This window comes from Crocuta crocuta, unplaced genomic scaffold (assembly GCF_008692635.1).
Source record: "Crocuta crocuta isolate KB4526 unplaced genomic scaffold, BGI_CrCroc_1.0 scaffold348, whole genome shotgun sequence".
NCBI lineage: Eukaryota > Metazoa > Chordata > Mammalia > Carnivora > Hyaenidae > Crocuta > Crocuta crocuta.
This window is the reverse complement of record NW_027529573.1, coordinates 941,788-959,456: the sequence shown is the minus strand read 5'-3', so window position 1 is coordinate 959,456 and position 17,669 is coordinate 941,788. Positions and strand designations below refer to the sequence as shown.

Genomic DNA, 17,669 nt, shown 5'->3' with positions numbered 1-17,669 from the left:
CAGACAGCGTAAGCAGGGAAGGGTCAGAGAGCGAGGGAGACACAGAATGAGAAGCAAGCTCCAGGCTCTGAGTTAGCTCAGCACAGAGCCTGACGCGGGGCTGGATCATGACCTGAGCCAAAGTCAGACGCTTAACTGACTGAGCCACCCAGGCACCGCTCTTAAGGACATTTCTAAATTTACAGTATCTACATCCTCCAGTACTTTCTCAGGCAACTACCTGCCTATAGAAGAGGATCTGAGAAACCCAGTATTACTATTTTGTCTTTTTGCCTCAGGCTGTAACATGACGGCATAGCACCATTTTTGAGCACATTTTAAAATGTGATATTTTGTTAACAGCGGATTTTTGTATTATTTATTTAAAATATTATAGTACATTTTATTTATTTTGCTCCCTGTTTTTTTTTGACACTTCCTTGACATCTTGTGCCCTAAGGGAAGTGTCTCACTAGCCTTACCCACCTCACCCTACTCCTAACCCTACTCCTAGCTCAGTATTAGTCACAAAGAGGTTCAAAAGAAGCATCATATGTATCATGCAACCCTCTAAAAGTCAAGGAAAGTCAGTTTCCTAATGAATTCCATGCTTTTGGTTAGTCAGTAATACTCTACACTTGGGATGCTTGAGTGGCTCAGTCAGTTAGGTGTCTGACTGCAGCTCAGGTGGTGATCGCTCCAAGCCCTGCATTCGGCTCTGTGCTGACAGTTCGGAGCCTGGAGCCTGCTTGGGAATTCTGAGTCCTCTTCCCTCTCTGCCCCTCCCCTACTAGTGCTCTGTCTCTCACCCCCCAAGCAACCCCCCCAAAATTTTTTAAATATAATACTCTATGTTTATATATAGCATTTTAAATTCTTTTAATTTCAAAGGCCTAATGTAACATGTCCCTCATTTCATTTGGCCCTCAAACACCTTGTGAACAAGGAAATACATGCACTTTTTATTCCCATCTGACAAGGGAGAAAATTGAGAAAAGAAAAGGATCTGGTGCAAAGCCACACTGCCAAAAACAGGTTATTGTGTAGCTGGTTGTAGCACAGTGATCTTAGAACCAAGGATCTCCTGCCTAGATCCCTAGTCCAGGAGCTACTGCTCCAGCCTTCCCTAACCTTGACCAGACTTTGACAGTTTTTATTTTTTTAGTATTTTTAATTTTTTAATGTTTATTTATTTTGAAAGAGAGACAGAGAGTGCCAGGAGGGTAGGGGCAGAGAGAGGGGGACACAGAATCTGAAGCAGGCTTCAGTCTCACAGCTAACATAGAGCCCAATGCCAGCTCAAACTCAGGAACTGCGAGATCATGACCGGAGCCAAAGTCAGCCGCTTAACACACTGAGCCACCCAGGTGCCCCAGTTTTTAAAAAGGTCAAAACGTGTCAAGGATTTTTACAATCTTTTTCCAAATTAAAAAGTGAAATATTTGCATTTCTAAGATAAAACACCAATCATGGATATCTCTCAGAAGATGGAAATAACATTTCCTTGAAGGCCAGGGAGAGAGAATCTCATTAGTCCCTCTGGGATGGAAGAACTCACCAGCCATTGCTGCAGATAAAACAGTCTGGGGGATCTGGGCGGGTCCCCTGAATCAGCAACATTAAAATGTTATTTATATTTAGCATTTTATCTCTTAAAGGTTGTTTTGCAACTCTTGCAGTATACTTGATTTCACGTTTTAATTTAATATAAAAAATTACTATTTTATAGTCCTTCAACTTCTGAATCCTAAAGTAAAATAAGGATGTTTAGGGAACCTCTTGTCTTGCCAGAGCCTCCTCTCCCCGCTCCCGTCTCCTTTGTGGTATGTGATGCTTTTTTCTTTAAACATTCAGAAAATTTCCAAAAACCGTAAGTCAAGTAGATGAAATTGGCAACTTGTCGGGAGCCCTTGGAGAGTTTGAGGCGCAGCCCACACAGCTCTGATTTTCTCCTCGAGATCAGAAAGATGTCTTGACAGGGGCTCAGGCTGAACTCTTGGGTGTGACAAGGATGCTGGTTAAACGCTCAGCCTCCAGAGCCAAGTTGGACTTGATTGGGTCAGGAGCTTCATTCCGAGGAGTTTCGTGTCCCCTGCCTGTTTACCCGTCTTTGAGAATATCAGCCACCCAATAGGGATGTGACCATTTCGTAAGGATGTCTGTGAAAGCTATGGTAGCTATTAACAACCAGAGAGCCTGAGATCGTCATTTAGGGTTTGGAGGGATTTGAAAAGAGCACACAAAGTGAATACTTTCCAGGAGGGTCCATCGCATTAGGTCGCGAGTGCTCAGCTTTTGCATTTTACAAAAGATCTCCAGGAAACTATTTTGTGCTTCTCACTAGCCCGGGGAAGCCAAGCAAGTGTCCTTTAACACTGTTAATAGATCCCGGGAGACTCGCCTAAGTTTGCCCTACTGAAGGACTGAATCAGAAACGAAGTTACTGTCATGGATCTATGTCATAATGTCTGGGAGGAAAAGTTTTTCCCTGTCATGGATTTATGTCAGTCATAATGTCTAAAAGGATTTTCTCTCTAAGGTTGGCTGATTTCGGGCCACAGAGAGGGAAACGCAGGAGGTAGCGGGAGTTAGAGGCCGCAAGCGACGCCCCGCCCCTGGCGCGAGCCCCGGATGGGGAAGTGGCGCGGACACCGAGATGAGGAGGAGGCCCGGCCAGAGCGGCCCGAGGCGGGTGGGCGGGAAGGGGGCGGGGCTCCTGGGCGGAGCCACCAGAGCTGCGCGGGTTCTCAGGTGAGCTCTCTGTGGCTGGGGCGGGCCGGCAGGCTCCTCGAGGTCTGGCACCGAAGCCGCAAGGGTTGTGGGGGCGTAGGCGCGGTGTCCCGAGGAGTCGCGGGGGACCTCGGGAGGATCCGGGCCTCGGAGTCCCGGCCTGAAGCGACTCCGGAGCTGCGGGTGAGTGGGGCTATTTGCCGGGCCCGGGTTTGTGGAGCCTGAGGGAATGGGCCGTGGCCGAGGTTCGAGTCCAGACCCCACTCCGCAACCCGCTGTGTGATCTTAGACAAGTCTCCACCCCTCTCTGAGCTTCCAGTGGCCGCTGCTGTGAAGTGAAGGCTGGGGAGGAGGAGCCGCTGAGAGTTTGTACAGATGGACGTTTGGAGAAACACTCCTGCCTTTCTTCTATTTATACTCTCCTTGCCCAGTACATTGGCCGCGGAAGATGAACGGTGGGAGTGTCTCCGTGTCTGAATGACCTTGGGCAAGTCCCTTGCTCTGGCCCTCACTTACTTCATCTAAAAATGAGTGCGGTAAACCTCTTTCAAGATCTCTTTAATATTTGGGTGTTATTGTTTTGGATAGAGACAAGGTAGTGAGTGCCCAATTCACTGCAAGTTTTCCCTTTAGGGTGCTCTTCCCTTTAGGGTTATCTTCTTAAATCTGGCCCGAATTTCCCTTCGTTCCCAGATTTTGTGGTTTTGGTTGTTTTGTTTTCTTTTCTTTCTTGTCTCCAACCCTCCTTGTAATTGGAGGAGTGATTTCATCCGAGAGTTGATGCTACCTCTCATCTGAACAGTATATTCACTGGCCTAAAACCAAAGAGCAGTTGCAAGGAAAAATCTGATATCTTTGCCTTTTTGTGTTTCATTGGTAGGGAGGCATGATGACTTCTCTCCCCCATGCTTGGAACAACTGAAGGAAACAACAGTACAAGATGAGAACAACAAAGGTCTACAAACTCGTCATTCACAAGAAGGGCTTTGGGGGCAGTGGTCAGTATTGATCTGTCTTTGGGGGTTGTGTAAGTTGGCTGAGGTTCTGGTGTGTCCAATGCCTCGAAATTGACATGCTAACTCATGTGACAATAGAGGCTGGAGGTGACTTAACTGAGTGAAGCAGCAAGTATAATATAGTAGCAGTGAAGGCAATAGCATGGGAGAGCACAGGCCTCTTCTAAAAGCACTTATGTTCTGACTTTTAAGGAGCATTGTGAATGTTGCCAGTTTATTACCATTCATTTTTTTGTATTTTATATTACATATTTATTGTATATGTTCTATAAAATCCTAGTCTGCACTGGTTTGGCAGATAAGAAAAGCTTACATTCATTGAGAGCAGTAGTAAATATGCATGAGACAGGTATGATCAAAGCATGAACCTTTGCCTGGCTTCCAGGCATAGTGAGAAGGGGCAGGACGCACCATATTGTGTGAGATTTTTCAATTCTGCCTCTAATTTTCCCTGTGATCTCAGGCAAGCCCCTAGTTTATCTTATTTACAGCCTCAAGCACTTTAGAACAGTTTCTCTGTTTCTCTTAGCACCTAGAGTCTATAAATCTGCAGAAAAGATGGCAATTAGTAATACGATTTTTTTCTTTTTGTAAAGGAATAATTTTCTGTCCTTACAACCTTATTTGTTTCAGAAATTGGAATTAATAACACAATAAGTCATTTTAAAATTGTGTTTTACTGTGCATTTGCTCTTATGTATGTGTAAGCCTCCTAAGGGCGAGGACTGTCCAAAAGGAAAAACACTAGTTTCTATTTCATAAAGTTTGTGGAGATTGAGTAAGATGATGTACGTAAAGTATTTAGCAGAGTACCATGCTCAGTGCCATTCATTAAATATAACCATCATAATTACCAAAACAGTATATACTAGGCATTGCTGTATTTAAAGCAACACAATTTTGGGGGCACCTGAGTGCCTCAAGTCGGTTAAGCATCTGACTGTTGATTTCAGCTCAGGTCGTGATCTCATGATTCGTGAGATTGAGCCCCATTTCTGGGTCTGTGCTGACAACATGGAGCCTGCTTGGGATTCTCTCTCTCCCTCTCTCTGCCCTTCCCCATCTCATACTCTCTCTCTAAAAAATAAATAAGTATTAAAAAAACACAGTTTCTGCTAAAAGACACTCCTTTATTAATACTAGGCTTTGTATTAATGTCTACTGATGATAGATGGTGCCTAAACATTTGTGAAATAGATTTGAGTAGACAACAGAAATAACTTTGGACAGAGGGAAGGATGCAAAGATACAGTATATACAGTGTATATACAATGTATACAAGTTTTTATATGTGTAAAACAAAGACAGCTGGGTGCTATACCCAGTCTCCTGTAGGACTATGAATAAAAACACATCCAACAAAATTAGCTGCATATCTGTGCTAAACATAAAGGTTATGAATATGACAAAGTCCCTTGTCACTAAGGAGCTTTCAGCTTGATGGGACAGATATGAAAAAAAAAATGAAAGTGGAATTTGTCTTCAGGGAGTTTAATTCAGAATATAGAATTTATTTAAAAAATTTTTTTAATTTTTTTTTTTTTTTTAATTTCTAAGAGAGAGACAGACAGACAGACAGAATCAGAAGCAGGCTCCAGGCTCTGAGCTGGCAGTTAGCACAGAGCCTGATGCGGGGCTTGAACCCAGAACCGCGAGATCATGACCTGAGCCGAAGTTGGACGCTTAACCAACTGAGCCACCCAGGTGCCCTCAGACTATAGAATTTAGAGGAAGGCATCACAGAGGATTTGGCATAAAACTGTCATTGGAAGCAATATACTAAATAAAATTTGGTATTAACCCAGGGCTTTGCTATCCTAGGCTGAATTTTTGTTGGTTCTGATTATATTTGAAATTTAGATATACTTACTTGTCATGGTTTTTAGCATAATTAGAGACCATATCTTTCCCTCAAAATTAAGCAAGAAAAAAAATCACTCTATCTTTATGGTTCTGAGATTGTTATATAAGAGAGTTCTCACCCCAATGACGGTGGGAGAGATAAACATATGAAATTATGTCGTCCCTCTATTTTAAGAGTCTCATTGGACCCTAATGTGAACTGGTATCCAAAGTTTTCACCTGATAAATGCTGCCTTCCAAAATCTAGGGCATTTTTATTTGGCTTGTTTTTGTTTTTGTTTTTTTTAAATGACATATAAGAGGTGGTAGGCTTTAGGCAGAAGGAACCTTGAACTAGTAGTCAGTCCTGGCTGTGCTGTTTTTAGCTGTTTACCCTTACACCTTTATCACCTAGGTCATTTCTTCACTTTTGTTAGGTTTAATATGAACACTATCTAAACATAAGTTATTGTGCTGTATCTTGGTGTATGCCAGATAAATGTGATAATTCAAGGGAGTAATGTTGTTCCAGAGGTTTAATTTCCAAAGAGCAAGGACTACTTTTTCCCTGGGATCAGTGGGGCTGTAGTAGAAATAGCATGATCTCTGAAGACAAAAGTCCGTGAAAGCTGACCCACCCAGCTACTCACTAGCTTTGTGTCCCTGTATGAGGTCATGACATCGCAACCTAGAATGTATACCACAACCTGTTGACCACGTGAGTCTCTTTTCTATTTGAAATTGCCCAATTTTCTTTCAGATGATGAGCTAGTCATGAACCCCAGAGTGTTTCCTCACATCAAGCTTGGAGACATTGTGGAGATTGCTCACCCCAATGATGAATACAGGTAACTGTCTCATTAGGATCAAGGGAACTAACTGGGCAGTCTGATTTTTTTTTAATGTTTTTTATTTATTTCTGCGAGAGAGACAGCTTGAGCAGGGGAGGGTCAGAGAGAGAGGGAGATACAGAATCTGAAGCAGGCTCCAGGCTCTGAGCTAGCTGTCAGCACAGAGCCCGATGCGGGGCTTGAACCCACGAGCCAAAGTCAGATGCGCAACCGACTGAGCCACCCAGGCGCCCCACAGTCTGATGTTTCTGAATATTTTATTTAAGGGGCTTGAAAATGCTCCTGTCCTCTAGGATTTGATAAACCGATGATCTTTTTTTTAAAATAGTTATTCTTTCTTCTTAAAGCTGAAATGATGGGGCGCCTGGGTGGCTTAGTCGGTTAAGCGTCCGACTTTCGCTTAGGTCATGATCTCGCGGTTCGTGGGTTCGAGCCCCACATCGGGCTCTGTGCTGACTGCCAGCTCAGAGCCTGGAGCCTGTTTCAGTCTGTGACTCCCTCTCTCTCTGACCCTCCCCTGCTCACGCTGTCTCTCTCTCTCTCTCTCCTAGAAATAAATTTAGAAAAAAATAAAAATAAAAAATAAAGCTGAAATGAGAACTCTGAAAAATTGTGTAGCATTTATTTCCTTGAATGTAAATACAGAGTTTCTTTGTTTCTAAGAGAACTTTTTCCCCTTGTTGTGCTGCAGGTTACAATATGTCCAGAGGGATCTGTTTGCCTTTTGTTGGGGGGTGAAGAAAGCTGGTTAATTACCGCTTACAGCATCCCATCTCTTTGTTGCTTTTTTCTCCAGCCCTCTGCTTTTGCAGGTCAAATCACTAAAGGAAGATTTACAGAAAGGTAAGAATTCCATCTCTCTTTAAGATTTTTGCACTTAGAGAAACTGTTCCAGAAACTGTAAGAAATGTCTCTTCATAATCTTAAGGAATGTGGGTAGTGTACCTCTTTCCTTCTCAAATTGTGTTCCCCTAAAAAATTTGTCAGATGTCGAAACTACCAAGGAATCTCATTTGTCGGCATCTTGAGGACACTGAAGAAACCATCTTCTTTTTTTTTTCTTTAAGGGTTTATTTATTTATTTATTTAAGTAATCTCTATATCCAACTCAGGGCTCAAACTCACAATCCCAAGATCAAGAGTTGCATGTTCTACATACTGAGCCAGCCAGGCACCCCAAGAAGCCATCTTTATTGTCAGGGGGAAAGTTAACCTGCATAGATGAAGCTTTATGCTTAACTCAAAAAAAAAAAACCAAATAAACCATTGTTGACAAAGCATGCTTTCCTAAATATTTTTTTACAAGATGTTTGTGAAGTGTCTACTCTGGATGAGGCAGGATAAAGAAACATTGATGATTACCTATCACAATGCAAGGCACTGTACTGAATGCTTTTTGTAACGTCTCTTTCTTTTTGTCTTACCACGCGATCTTGATTGAGTGAGGGAACTTAGTCTCAGTGAAGTGAATTAGCTTGTCTGAAGTCAGTAAGTGGAGGAGCCAGAGTAGCCATTCTAGTTCCTCATTCTGAATCTGATCCTTTCTTTTTTCATCTAAAGACCATACCATGGGGATCAAGGAACCAAAATGTTAATTGATAGCAAATAAGGTAATTCCTTAAATAGTACCTAAAAAAAATAAATTCTAATTTGTTCTGAAGGTTTGTGAAGTCCACTACTTTCATAATACGATAGGGAACGATTTCATAAAATCCGAATCCTAATAGTTTCTTCCTTATCCTTGCCACCCCATCACCTGTTATGTTTCTTATTTACCAGATATATGGGCTCATTGAAAAGTTTGTTTCTCTCTTAACTCTCTACTTTAATTCCAAATGAGAAATGATCTCCTTCCTCTTCTGACTTTTTAGTTCTCTGAACTTTTTAAAAATATTTTTGAGGGAGTGAGAGAAAGAGCATGAGAGAGCACACGCAAGAGGGGGAGGGGCAGAGAGCAATGAAGACCCAGAATCTGAAGCAGGCTTCAGACTCTGAGCTGTCAGCACAGAGTCCCATGCCAGGCTCAAACTCACAAAGTGCAAGATCATGACCTGAGCCAAAAGTGGACCCTTAACCAAATTGGACCCTTAACCAACTGAGCAACCTAGGTGTCTCAGCAGTTCTTTGAACTTTTTGATGTTGCTTCTTAAATTTGTAATTTTTCCTCTCTCTGTCTCCATTTCTGTCTGTCTCATTTTTAAAAATTTTTAAATTTTTTTTGAGAGAGACAGAGTGAGTTGGGGAGAGGCAGAGAGAGGAGACACAATCTGAGGCAGGCTCCAGGCTCTGAGCTGTCAGCACAGAGCCGGACATAGGGCTTGATCCTACGAACCATGAGATCATGACCTGAGCCAAAGGCAGCCACTTTAAACTCACCCAGGTGCCCCTCTGTCTCTCTTGGTTTTTAATTGCTTGAGGCTCAGGTCTTATTTTACCTACTTGTCTCACCTAAAAAGCAGGGAATTCAAAACTTTAAAATGCTAGAAGGCAGAGAATGTTTCTTGCCCATGGCCAAGGATCATTTGTGTTGCTTGTTGAATAAGTATTTATAGATTAGAATAGCTGCTTTTTCTGTTATCTGATCCAAATTTCTTCTGTTTCAGAAACTATTAGTGTGGACCAGACCGTGACTCAGGTGTTCCGTCTAAGACCTTATCAAGATGTTTATGTGAATGTTGTAGACCCTAAGGTACGTTTAGATTCTGGACTTGATATCCTTTGGGAATAATTAATACCATTCCTAAAGGTTAAGTCTCTAAGGAAATAATAAGTTGCTTAAGTATAGTGTTGGACTATTAAATATGTGGTCGTATTTAGGTCACTTAGATTATAGGTATTATGTAGGTTGCATTTAAAGTCCTCACCTTTTTTTTACCACTTGTCCTAAAAGATTCTGTACATATACACATGTATGTGTATACATATATACATATATATACGTGTATACGTGTATATGTGTGCTTGTGAAGCTAAATGTAAAGTTTTCTATTGAAATACTATAATTTATCTATGTATTCTCTTTTTTCTGAAATGAGAAATGTTATAATAGGTAAAAATCAGTGTGTATAAGATACTATTGACAGTGTCTCGGGAAATGAAGCACAGAGCTCAGTGGCCTCTTTATGTGCCAGAGTCAAGACTAAACAGAATTATTACTTTGGTACTCTTTGCACTTAATTACGATACAGCTGCTGTAGCATCTGTTGTAGACTTCTCATCTGTGCTCAAAAGCATTTCCTGGCAAGATGAAATTCTGTTTGTCAGGTTTCTGTTATTGGATAGTCTTCTAGTAGTTTTCTTTTTTTGCTAAAAGGATCCTTCATGCTAAGTGTGCATTATCTTAAGGCTATAAAGTGTGGCAGAGTAATGCAAAGAGATGTATTTGATTATCCCTTTTAGGATGTGACCCTTGACCTAGTGGAATTAACCTTTAAGGATCAATATATCGGCCGAGGGGATATGTGGCGATTAAAGAAAAGTTTGGTAAGATGTTTTTATAAAAAAAAAAAAAAAGTCTGTTACTTTCCCCATTGTATTAATAATCCATATTCCTCATAGAGTGGAGAGAAGAGTATAAAATCCTTTCCAGTTCCAGCATCACAGACCATTATTGTAGATTCTTTGTGTATCTTCTTCCATTTTATTTTTGTAGTTTTTTTGAGCTTTGATTTGCTTGTTTATAGATTTTTACTCCACTTTTTTTGTTCAAATGGGAAATTATAATATTATTTTACATTTGAATGGAACTGTAGCTTTCAAATGTTCAAATCACCTCCCTGTGGACAGGTATTTATTACTTTTAGTTTATATATGAAAAAAATTGATTTTTTTAAAACATTTTACTTATTTCTGAGAGAGAGAGAGAGACAGACAGACAGCATGGGCAGGGGAGGGTCAGAGAGAGAGAGGGAGACAAGGAGTCTGAAAGAGGCTCCAGGCTCTGAGCTAGCTATCAGCACAGAGCCCAATGCAGGGCTCGAATCCACAGACTGCGAGATCATGACCTGAGTTGAAGTCGGATGCTCAACCGACTAAGCTACCCAGGTACCCCAAAAAACAAATTGAGAAGATAAGTGATTACCAAGCCAAAAAAACTAATCGGTGGTCGACACCAAGCTAGAACCCAGATTTTGTCGCTTCTGGGTTAGACTGCTTTTTTTTTTTTTTTTTTGCCTTCCCCTGCTCCCGTTTTCCTGATTTTGTTATTTTGAATTAACATTTCCCGCTTAAAATGATCAGTTTATTGTGAACTGGCACTGAAAATTCTTGTTGGACATTTTTTTTTTTTTTTTTACAAATAGTTTATTGTCAAATTAGTTTCCACATAATTGTTGGACATTTTGAGTATTATGAAGCAACACATTGTAGGTTGAGTTTTCATACAGTGTATATTTTCAGAAAAACATATGTTTGCTCATTTTTTATTGGACGGGAGAGAGTTCCGTTCTATAAATTGAGAGCTGAAATGAGAAACCAATGTTCTGTAATTAAATGAGTATGTATGTAAATGTAGATACGTATGCAAACGTATGTGAAGATAAATGTATCAGTGAAGCTAGGCATTTATTTTCCCACCTGGTCTTTACTATTGTCTATACTTGCCACACTCTTAAGAACCTACTGTTATACCTGCCCTAGCAGGTTTGCCTAAAGGGTAAATCTTATTACTCCCACATTAATTAAACCTTGCGTTATTAGAAGAAATTAGAAAGACAGGAGACTTTCTTTGTGACCTTTTATGGCCTTGATGTGTTGTTGAATCTCATAGTCTCTCTCTTTCTGTCTGTCTTCCCTTAGGTCAGCACATGTGCCTATATCACTCAGAAGGTGGAATTTGCTGGCATCAGGTAGATATTACATCACTCTTGACTTACCAGCTAGTAAATGGAAGTAGGATCTAGTGTAGTAACTGGGCTGCATACAGCATTTGAGGAAGGTGGATGTCCAAATAATAAAATACACAAAGCTTAAAAGGTTAGATTGTTGTTGCTCAAACAAAAAACCCCCAAAATACACTATAGTAGTTTTAAGATGAGTGGAAGTTTCTGAAGTCACATGGTATTCTGTAACAAAGGAGGCATAGACTCATAATTTTAGAACTAAAAAAAGCCCTAGATGAAGGTATTTAATCAGACTTTCTCATTTACAGATTAAGAAACATATTTGGAGATACAACAGTAGTTCCTAATTTGCTGCCTTTTTTAACCATAGTGCATGACTCTTGATTTGTTAAAATTGTCCCTAAATTTCAGTTTGTGGAGAAGAGCAAAAAAGGGCTTTTTTGAAAGCCCCCCCCCCTTTTTTTTTAAATGTTTTATTTATTTCTGAGGGAGGGAGGGAGCATGAGCTGGGGATGGTTAGAGAGAGAGAGGGAGATAACAGAATCTGAAGCAGGCTCCAGGGCTTCACTCGGAGATAGGGCTCGGACCCACAAACCGTGAGATCATGGCCTGAGCCAAAGTTGGGTGCTCAATTGACTGAGCCACCCAGGCGCCCCTTTGAAAGCCCTTTTCATTCAAAGAGCACAATGTCCACAGAGTAAAGCCTTCAAACAGTGCAAAATGGTGTATAATGAAGAGCAAATCCTTCTCCTTAGAAAAAAAATGGCCTCTTTCCTGAAATTCATTATGTATGACAGAAGCATATTTACATCTGGCTGACTCACTTTTAATGAAATTAAAATTGAGTAGAAACTAGAATTGACCAGTGGGTTCTGGTGATGTAGTCTGGTCCTCCATTATGAAGTTCCCCATCAACTTTTCTTCTAATGGTTTCACTCATTTATGATTGTTGCAAGATGGTAATTTTCTTTCCTTTTCTTTTTTTTAAATGTTTCTTTATTTTTGAGACAGAGGGAGAGAGCACACGAGCACAAGTGGGAGAGGGGCAGAGAGAGGGAGGTACAGAGGATTCCAAGCAGGCTCTGCACTGACAGCAGAGAGCTCAATCTGGGGCTTGAACTCATGAACTGAGAGATCATGACTGGAGCCCAAGTCAAATGTTTAACTGACTGAGTCACCCAGGTGCCCTGGTGATTTTTCTACTTCAGTCATTTCTACTACCTTTGTTAGCCAGAATCCTTTTTGCAAAAAACTTTTCTTCATCAACTAGGGCTATTTGATTAATCTGAATTACTGATCCTAAAGGAAAGATGATTTTCTCCCCAGATTGGGATGTTTTAAAAGTTGGGGGGTCAAGGGACACCTGGTTGGCTCAGTTGATTAAGTGTCCAACTTTGGCTCTCAGGTCATGATCTGGTGATTCGTGAGTTCGAGCCCCGCATCTGACTCTGTGCTAACAGCTTAGAGCCTAGAGCCTGCCTTCTTTTTTTTTTTTTAATGTTTTTTATTTATTTCAAGGAGAGAGAGAGAGACAGCGTGAGCAGGGGAGGGTCAGAGAGAGAGGGAGTCACAGACTGAAACAGGCTTCAGGCTCTGAGCTGGCAGTCAGCACAGAGCCCGACACGGGGCTCGAACCCACGAACCGCGAGATCATGACCTAAGCGAAAGTCGGACGCTTAACCGACTAAGCCACCCAGGCGCCCCGAGCCTGCCTTGGGTTCTATATCTCCCTTTCTCTTTGCCTCTTCCCCACTTGCGCTTTGTCTCTTTCAAAAATAAGTAAACACTAGAAAAAATTTTTTTAAATGTTGAAGGGTCAAGATTCCTTGAAAAATCTTAACCAAAGATTTTAAAGCGCAGCCCATGAAGTGACTAAGCCTTGAGCAAAACAAGAAATGCAACCTAGATTCAGGCTTTCCAATACAAGCTAGTGTCTCTGAGGTGGTGGGCCAAGAGTCAGGAAAGCTGTAATCTACTCCAGCACTGCCAGTGATTAGCAGGGTGATGTTGGGCAGGTCAGGGAGACTCTTGAGCCTACTCCTCTCCAAAATGAAGTGTTTGGTTTAGAATCTTTTTCTCTGAAGGACCAAAGAGTAGAGATTGTACGCTTCAGGCAACATGGGTCTCAGGTCTCTGTCCCAAATTCTTAGTTTTTGTTTTGTTTAGCATTTAAAAATATAAAATCCATTCTTAGCTGTGGGCCATACAGAAATAGGAGATGGGCTGAATTTGGTCTGCAGGCTATCATTAGCTGAGACCTGGTTTAGAAACCCACTCAGATGCCATTCATTTTTACATTTGTTTTTCTGCGCAAGTGCCCTTAATGCATATGGTACCAGATATACAAATGAAAACCTATAGCATAATGTCAGGTTTAGACTTTTAAAGTTCTGTCCTAATATTTTGCTCATTCATGGTTAAATGTAAACCAGAAAATCTTCTACCATTTCTCCAGAAGATTTATTTATAGTTTTCCTACAATGAATCAAAAGTCACTTTCTTTTCTTACATGGAGGTGTGCAAATTTAAAAAAAAAAAAAAAGGAAGATGCTTTGGGACCTCATACAAGAAAAGATAGTCATTATTTATATAAAGTCATAATTATTAGAGAATTTTTCTGTAACTTACTCTTTTCACCTGGTAATTGAGTAAATACTTAAGGACATATGAGACAGTTCAATTCCTTGAGACCCTGCCTTTGAAATGTCATTTTTCCTTCAGAGGTAAACATTTTGATTTTCTTGACTAAATTTCCCATGTGTATTCTTTAAAATGTTAAAAATAGGGGCACCTGGGTTGCTCAGTTGTTTAAGTGTCTGACTTTGGCTCAGGTCATGATCTTGTGGTTTGTGAGTTCGAGCCCCGAGTTGGGCTTTGTGCTGACAGCTCAGAGCCTGGAGCCTCCTTTAGATTCTGTGTCTCCCTCTCTCTCTGCCCCTCCTATGCTCATGCTCCAGTTCTCTTTGTCTCTCAATAATAAATAAAAATATTAAAAATTTTAAAAACTTTTAAAAATAAATCCTATCGGTATTTTTTTAAAAGTTAAGTTTTAAAAGAAAAGTATTGTACTATTTCCTAACAATTAGCATTTTGCTTTTTTAAAATATGGAACTTAGAAACTTAGTCTACTTGGTCTCATTGTGAACAAAGTTCATTTTTCCATATAGAGTTTTTGGGACTGCTGACTACCTGAAGTTTCTTTTTTCACTTAAGAAAAACTTTTTTCCATGACTCACACTCCAAAGGAAGCAACATTGAATAATTTCAGGCCTTTACTTCCTAGCTGTCCAGAAGCAGACAGACTTGTGTGTAGAGTCACAGTTAAAGCCCCTTGGAACATCCAGTTTGGGTGTTTCTGTGTTGGATCTGCTGTACTGTGGATAATTTTCTGGGATCTTTGATTTGAGTCTAATTCTATGATGGCCATTCTTTTAGAATGCCTTTCCTAATTATAGAATTAATATTATTAAGTACCACGTGTTCATCATATGCTATATACCAGCCATATGCTAAATATTTTTATATATAATACTTGCTCATTGTAGACAATTTGAAAAATAAAGAAGCAGGAAAAAGAAACAATATTACTATTCAGAATCAACCACTGTTAACATTTTGATACAGTTCTATCAAAATATTTTGTTTTCCTTTTTCCATTTTTGGCTTGAGAACATATAGTATACATGATTTTATATAAAATTTTAAACAGTGCAAAACCATTTTCATAATTTAAAAAATTTATTCTAGAAAATTTGAGTAATACAGAGAGTATAAAGAAGAAAACTTACAGTGGTATATAAGCCTACTATATACAGATAACCACTATTAAATTTTGGTGTGATCATTTAATATTTTCTTTTTAAAAAAAAAAAGGTTTTTAGGGGTATCTTGGTGGCCCAATCATTTGAGCATCTGACTCTTGGCACAGAGCTTGCTTGGGATTCTCTCTCTCTCCCTCTCTCTGCCCCTCCCCTGCTTGCTCACTCTCTTAAAACAAATAAATTTTTAAAACATTAAAAATGTTTTAAAGGTTTATTTTTGAGAGACAGAGCATGAGTGGGGGGAGGGCAGTGAGGGAGGGAGACACAAAATCTGAAGCAGGCTCCAGGCTCTGAGCTGTCAGCACAGAACCAAACATGGGGTTTATACTCACCAGCTGTGAGATCCTGACCTGAGCTGAAGTTGGATACCTAACCGACTGAGCTGCCCAGGTACCACCCCCCAAATTTTTTTTTAAGTGATCTCTGTGCCTGTTGTGGGGCTTGAACTCAAAACTCGAAGATCAGGAGTCATATGCTCTACCAACTGAGCTGGCCAGATTCCCCCTGTTTTATTTTCATATATACATACACACGCATGTATTTTTACTTTGATGGTGATAGTATGAATACTATTTTGTATCCTTTTTTTCCACTTAAAAGCATATAAACACTTTTGGTCAAGTTAAAACTGCTTGTAAATATTGTTTTAATTGTTCCATGATACTGTGTTGTCTGGAGACACCATAATTTACCTAACTGGTCTGCCATTGCAGGACATTTAGGTTGTTCAAAGGTGTGCTATGCAGATGACACTACAGTGACCATACTTTGCATTTATTTTAAGTTTATAGTCCCAGAATGATGACATTTCGTTGTAAAGGATAGTGGCAATCACTGACCCCCAATAGCTCAATTGATAGAAAAGGGAGAGGAAGTGGCTTGTCTAAGCTCCTTCATAATTAACAACTAGTGCACCTTTACCATTCTGGAGGTTGGCCATGTGCCATTCTGCTTCTCTTGTAGGAAGCCATGTGCACTCTTGGCTTTTGTCCTGAGGGATATGGATTTTACATTTGCATCTGTCAGTGGCAGTGGTTCTTCCCTTGAACCAGCAGAAAAGTGAAGAGAACCTACCTCAGGGCCAACCTCAATTCCTGTTTGGTAAGGGCAGATTTTAGGTTTAGGAGCAAAGGTCACGATTGCATTTTTTCTGTCTTTGTTTTATAAAAAACCATTTCTACTGGAATGATAACTGTTTCATAGTTACCAAGTCCTCTCATTTATAGTATCTCATTGGGTCTTCCCAAGAGCTGTAGAAGATGGATGAGACAAGGTTATTAACCGTGTTTACTGATTTTTTAAAAATTGCCTCAGAAAGATTGTGGCTTGACTTCTGCAGGGAGTGGAGTTGCAGGAATCTAAGCCCAAATTTTGTAACACTACTTTGTCTATACATACTAGCAGAAGTTGGTGAGTTAGAGCAGTAACAATGTGTTTAGAGGTCTGGTTAATCTAATATTTAGTAGCCTGTATGTAGAGTACTTCTTGCTAATAGAACTCAGAGATCTTGGGAACATTGAAGCCTGCCTTCTGTTAAAGAAACATAAGTGCCTTCTTAGATAAGGCTTGCTGCTTGTCCACTCACAGACACATTGGGCAGAGGAATACCAGGAAACATCCCTGTTGGTGAAAGCAGAGCTGGGAAGCATATTTTAGTGGGTTTTTTTTTTTAATTTATTTATTTTGAGAGAAAGAGAAAGCACGAGTTGGGGAGGGATAGAGAGAGAGGGAAAGAGAGAATCCCAAGCAGGTTGCAAGGAGCCTGATGTGGGGCTCAAACCCACAAACTGGGAGATCATGACCGGAGTCTAACTTGGACACTTAACTGACTGATCCACCCAGGTGCCCCTGGGAAGCATATTTTAAAAACCATAGGCCTGGTCCAACTTTCTTCATTTTACAGATGGGAGGGAGAGCCAGCAAAGTTGACTGATTTGTCCAGTGTTTCTCAGGTAGGCTGAGCTGTGACTCGTGGTACATAGCATTTTCCTTGCTTTGATTTTATCTTTTCTTCTTTTTTTATGAGGACTGGTTGCGTAGGGCCAGTCAGTAGATTGCATTGGGTTTGGTAGAAGAGAAGGGCTTGAGTGGTTGGTTGAGGGATGATTGCAAGGTAGTCAGATAACAGCTATCACTTCCTTTCCAGAATAGCATTTTGTGTTAATATTTACCATTGGTATAGCTACTACAAATAACCTCTAGTACTTACTTGAGCACCTCCTAGCCTAGCACTGTCCTGAACAGTTTCCCCACATTATCTGGTTCTCAGAACAGTTCTATAAAGTAGATGTCATTATCTCCTTTTTTAAGATAAGGATACTGGGCCTTACGGAGTTATTTCCCCATGGCCATTCAGCTAGTTAAGCAACTCTTAGAATTGTGACTAGTTCCTCTCAAGGCTGGTCCCTTCAGAAGGCCATGCTCTTTGAACTGTGCTGTCCATTTTATGCCCTTAAAAAGTTGCAGAGGAAAAGACATTTTAAGCCCCCAAAATGTAATACCAAGTCGCCATGAAAAGTTTTCAGCAGAATGGGCTCCACTGAATGTGAACCCTGACCCTACATGCCTCCTGACTGGTTGTCGTCGTCT

At 40.5% G+C, this 17,669-nt stretch overlaps 1 protein-coding gene across 6 annotated transcripts in view; it reads left to right on the top strand.

Moving 5' to 3' along the window:
* Nucleotides 1–2,773: 2,773 nt before the first annotated feature.
* DEPDC5 (DEP domain containing 5, GATOR1 subcomplex subunit) overlaps nt 2,774–17,669 on the top strand; it is a 134,885-nt gene continuing 119,989 nt past the window's right edge. For 4 of the 6 annotated variants that reach the window (XM_077761543.1, XM_077761542.1, XM_077761540.1 and 1 more), the window contains exons 1-7: nt 2,775–2,892; nt 3,590–3,707; nt 6,328–6,415; nt 7,215–7,261; nt 9,022–9,107; nt 9,818–9,901; nt 11,216–11,265. In XM_077761543.1, coding sequence (XP_077617669.1) covers nt 3,650–3,707; nt 6,328–6,415; nt 7,215–7,261; nt 9,022–9,107; nt 9,818–9,901; nt 11,216–11,265 — 413 coding nt within the window. In that variant the 5' untranslated portion in view covers nt 2,775–2,892; nt 3,590–3,649. Of the gene's footprint in view, nt 2,893–3,589; nt 3,708–6,327; nt 6,416–7,214; nt 7,262–9,021; nt 9,108–9,817; nt 9,902–11,215; nt 11,266–17,669 lie in introns of all 6 variants that reach the window. The other 2 variants (XM_077761539.1, XM_077761538.1) reach the window with 1 other exon arrangement.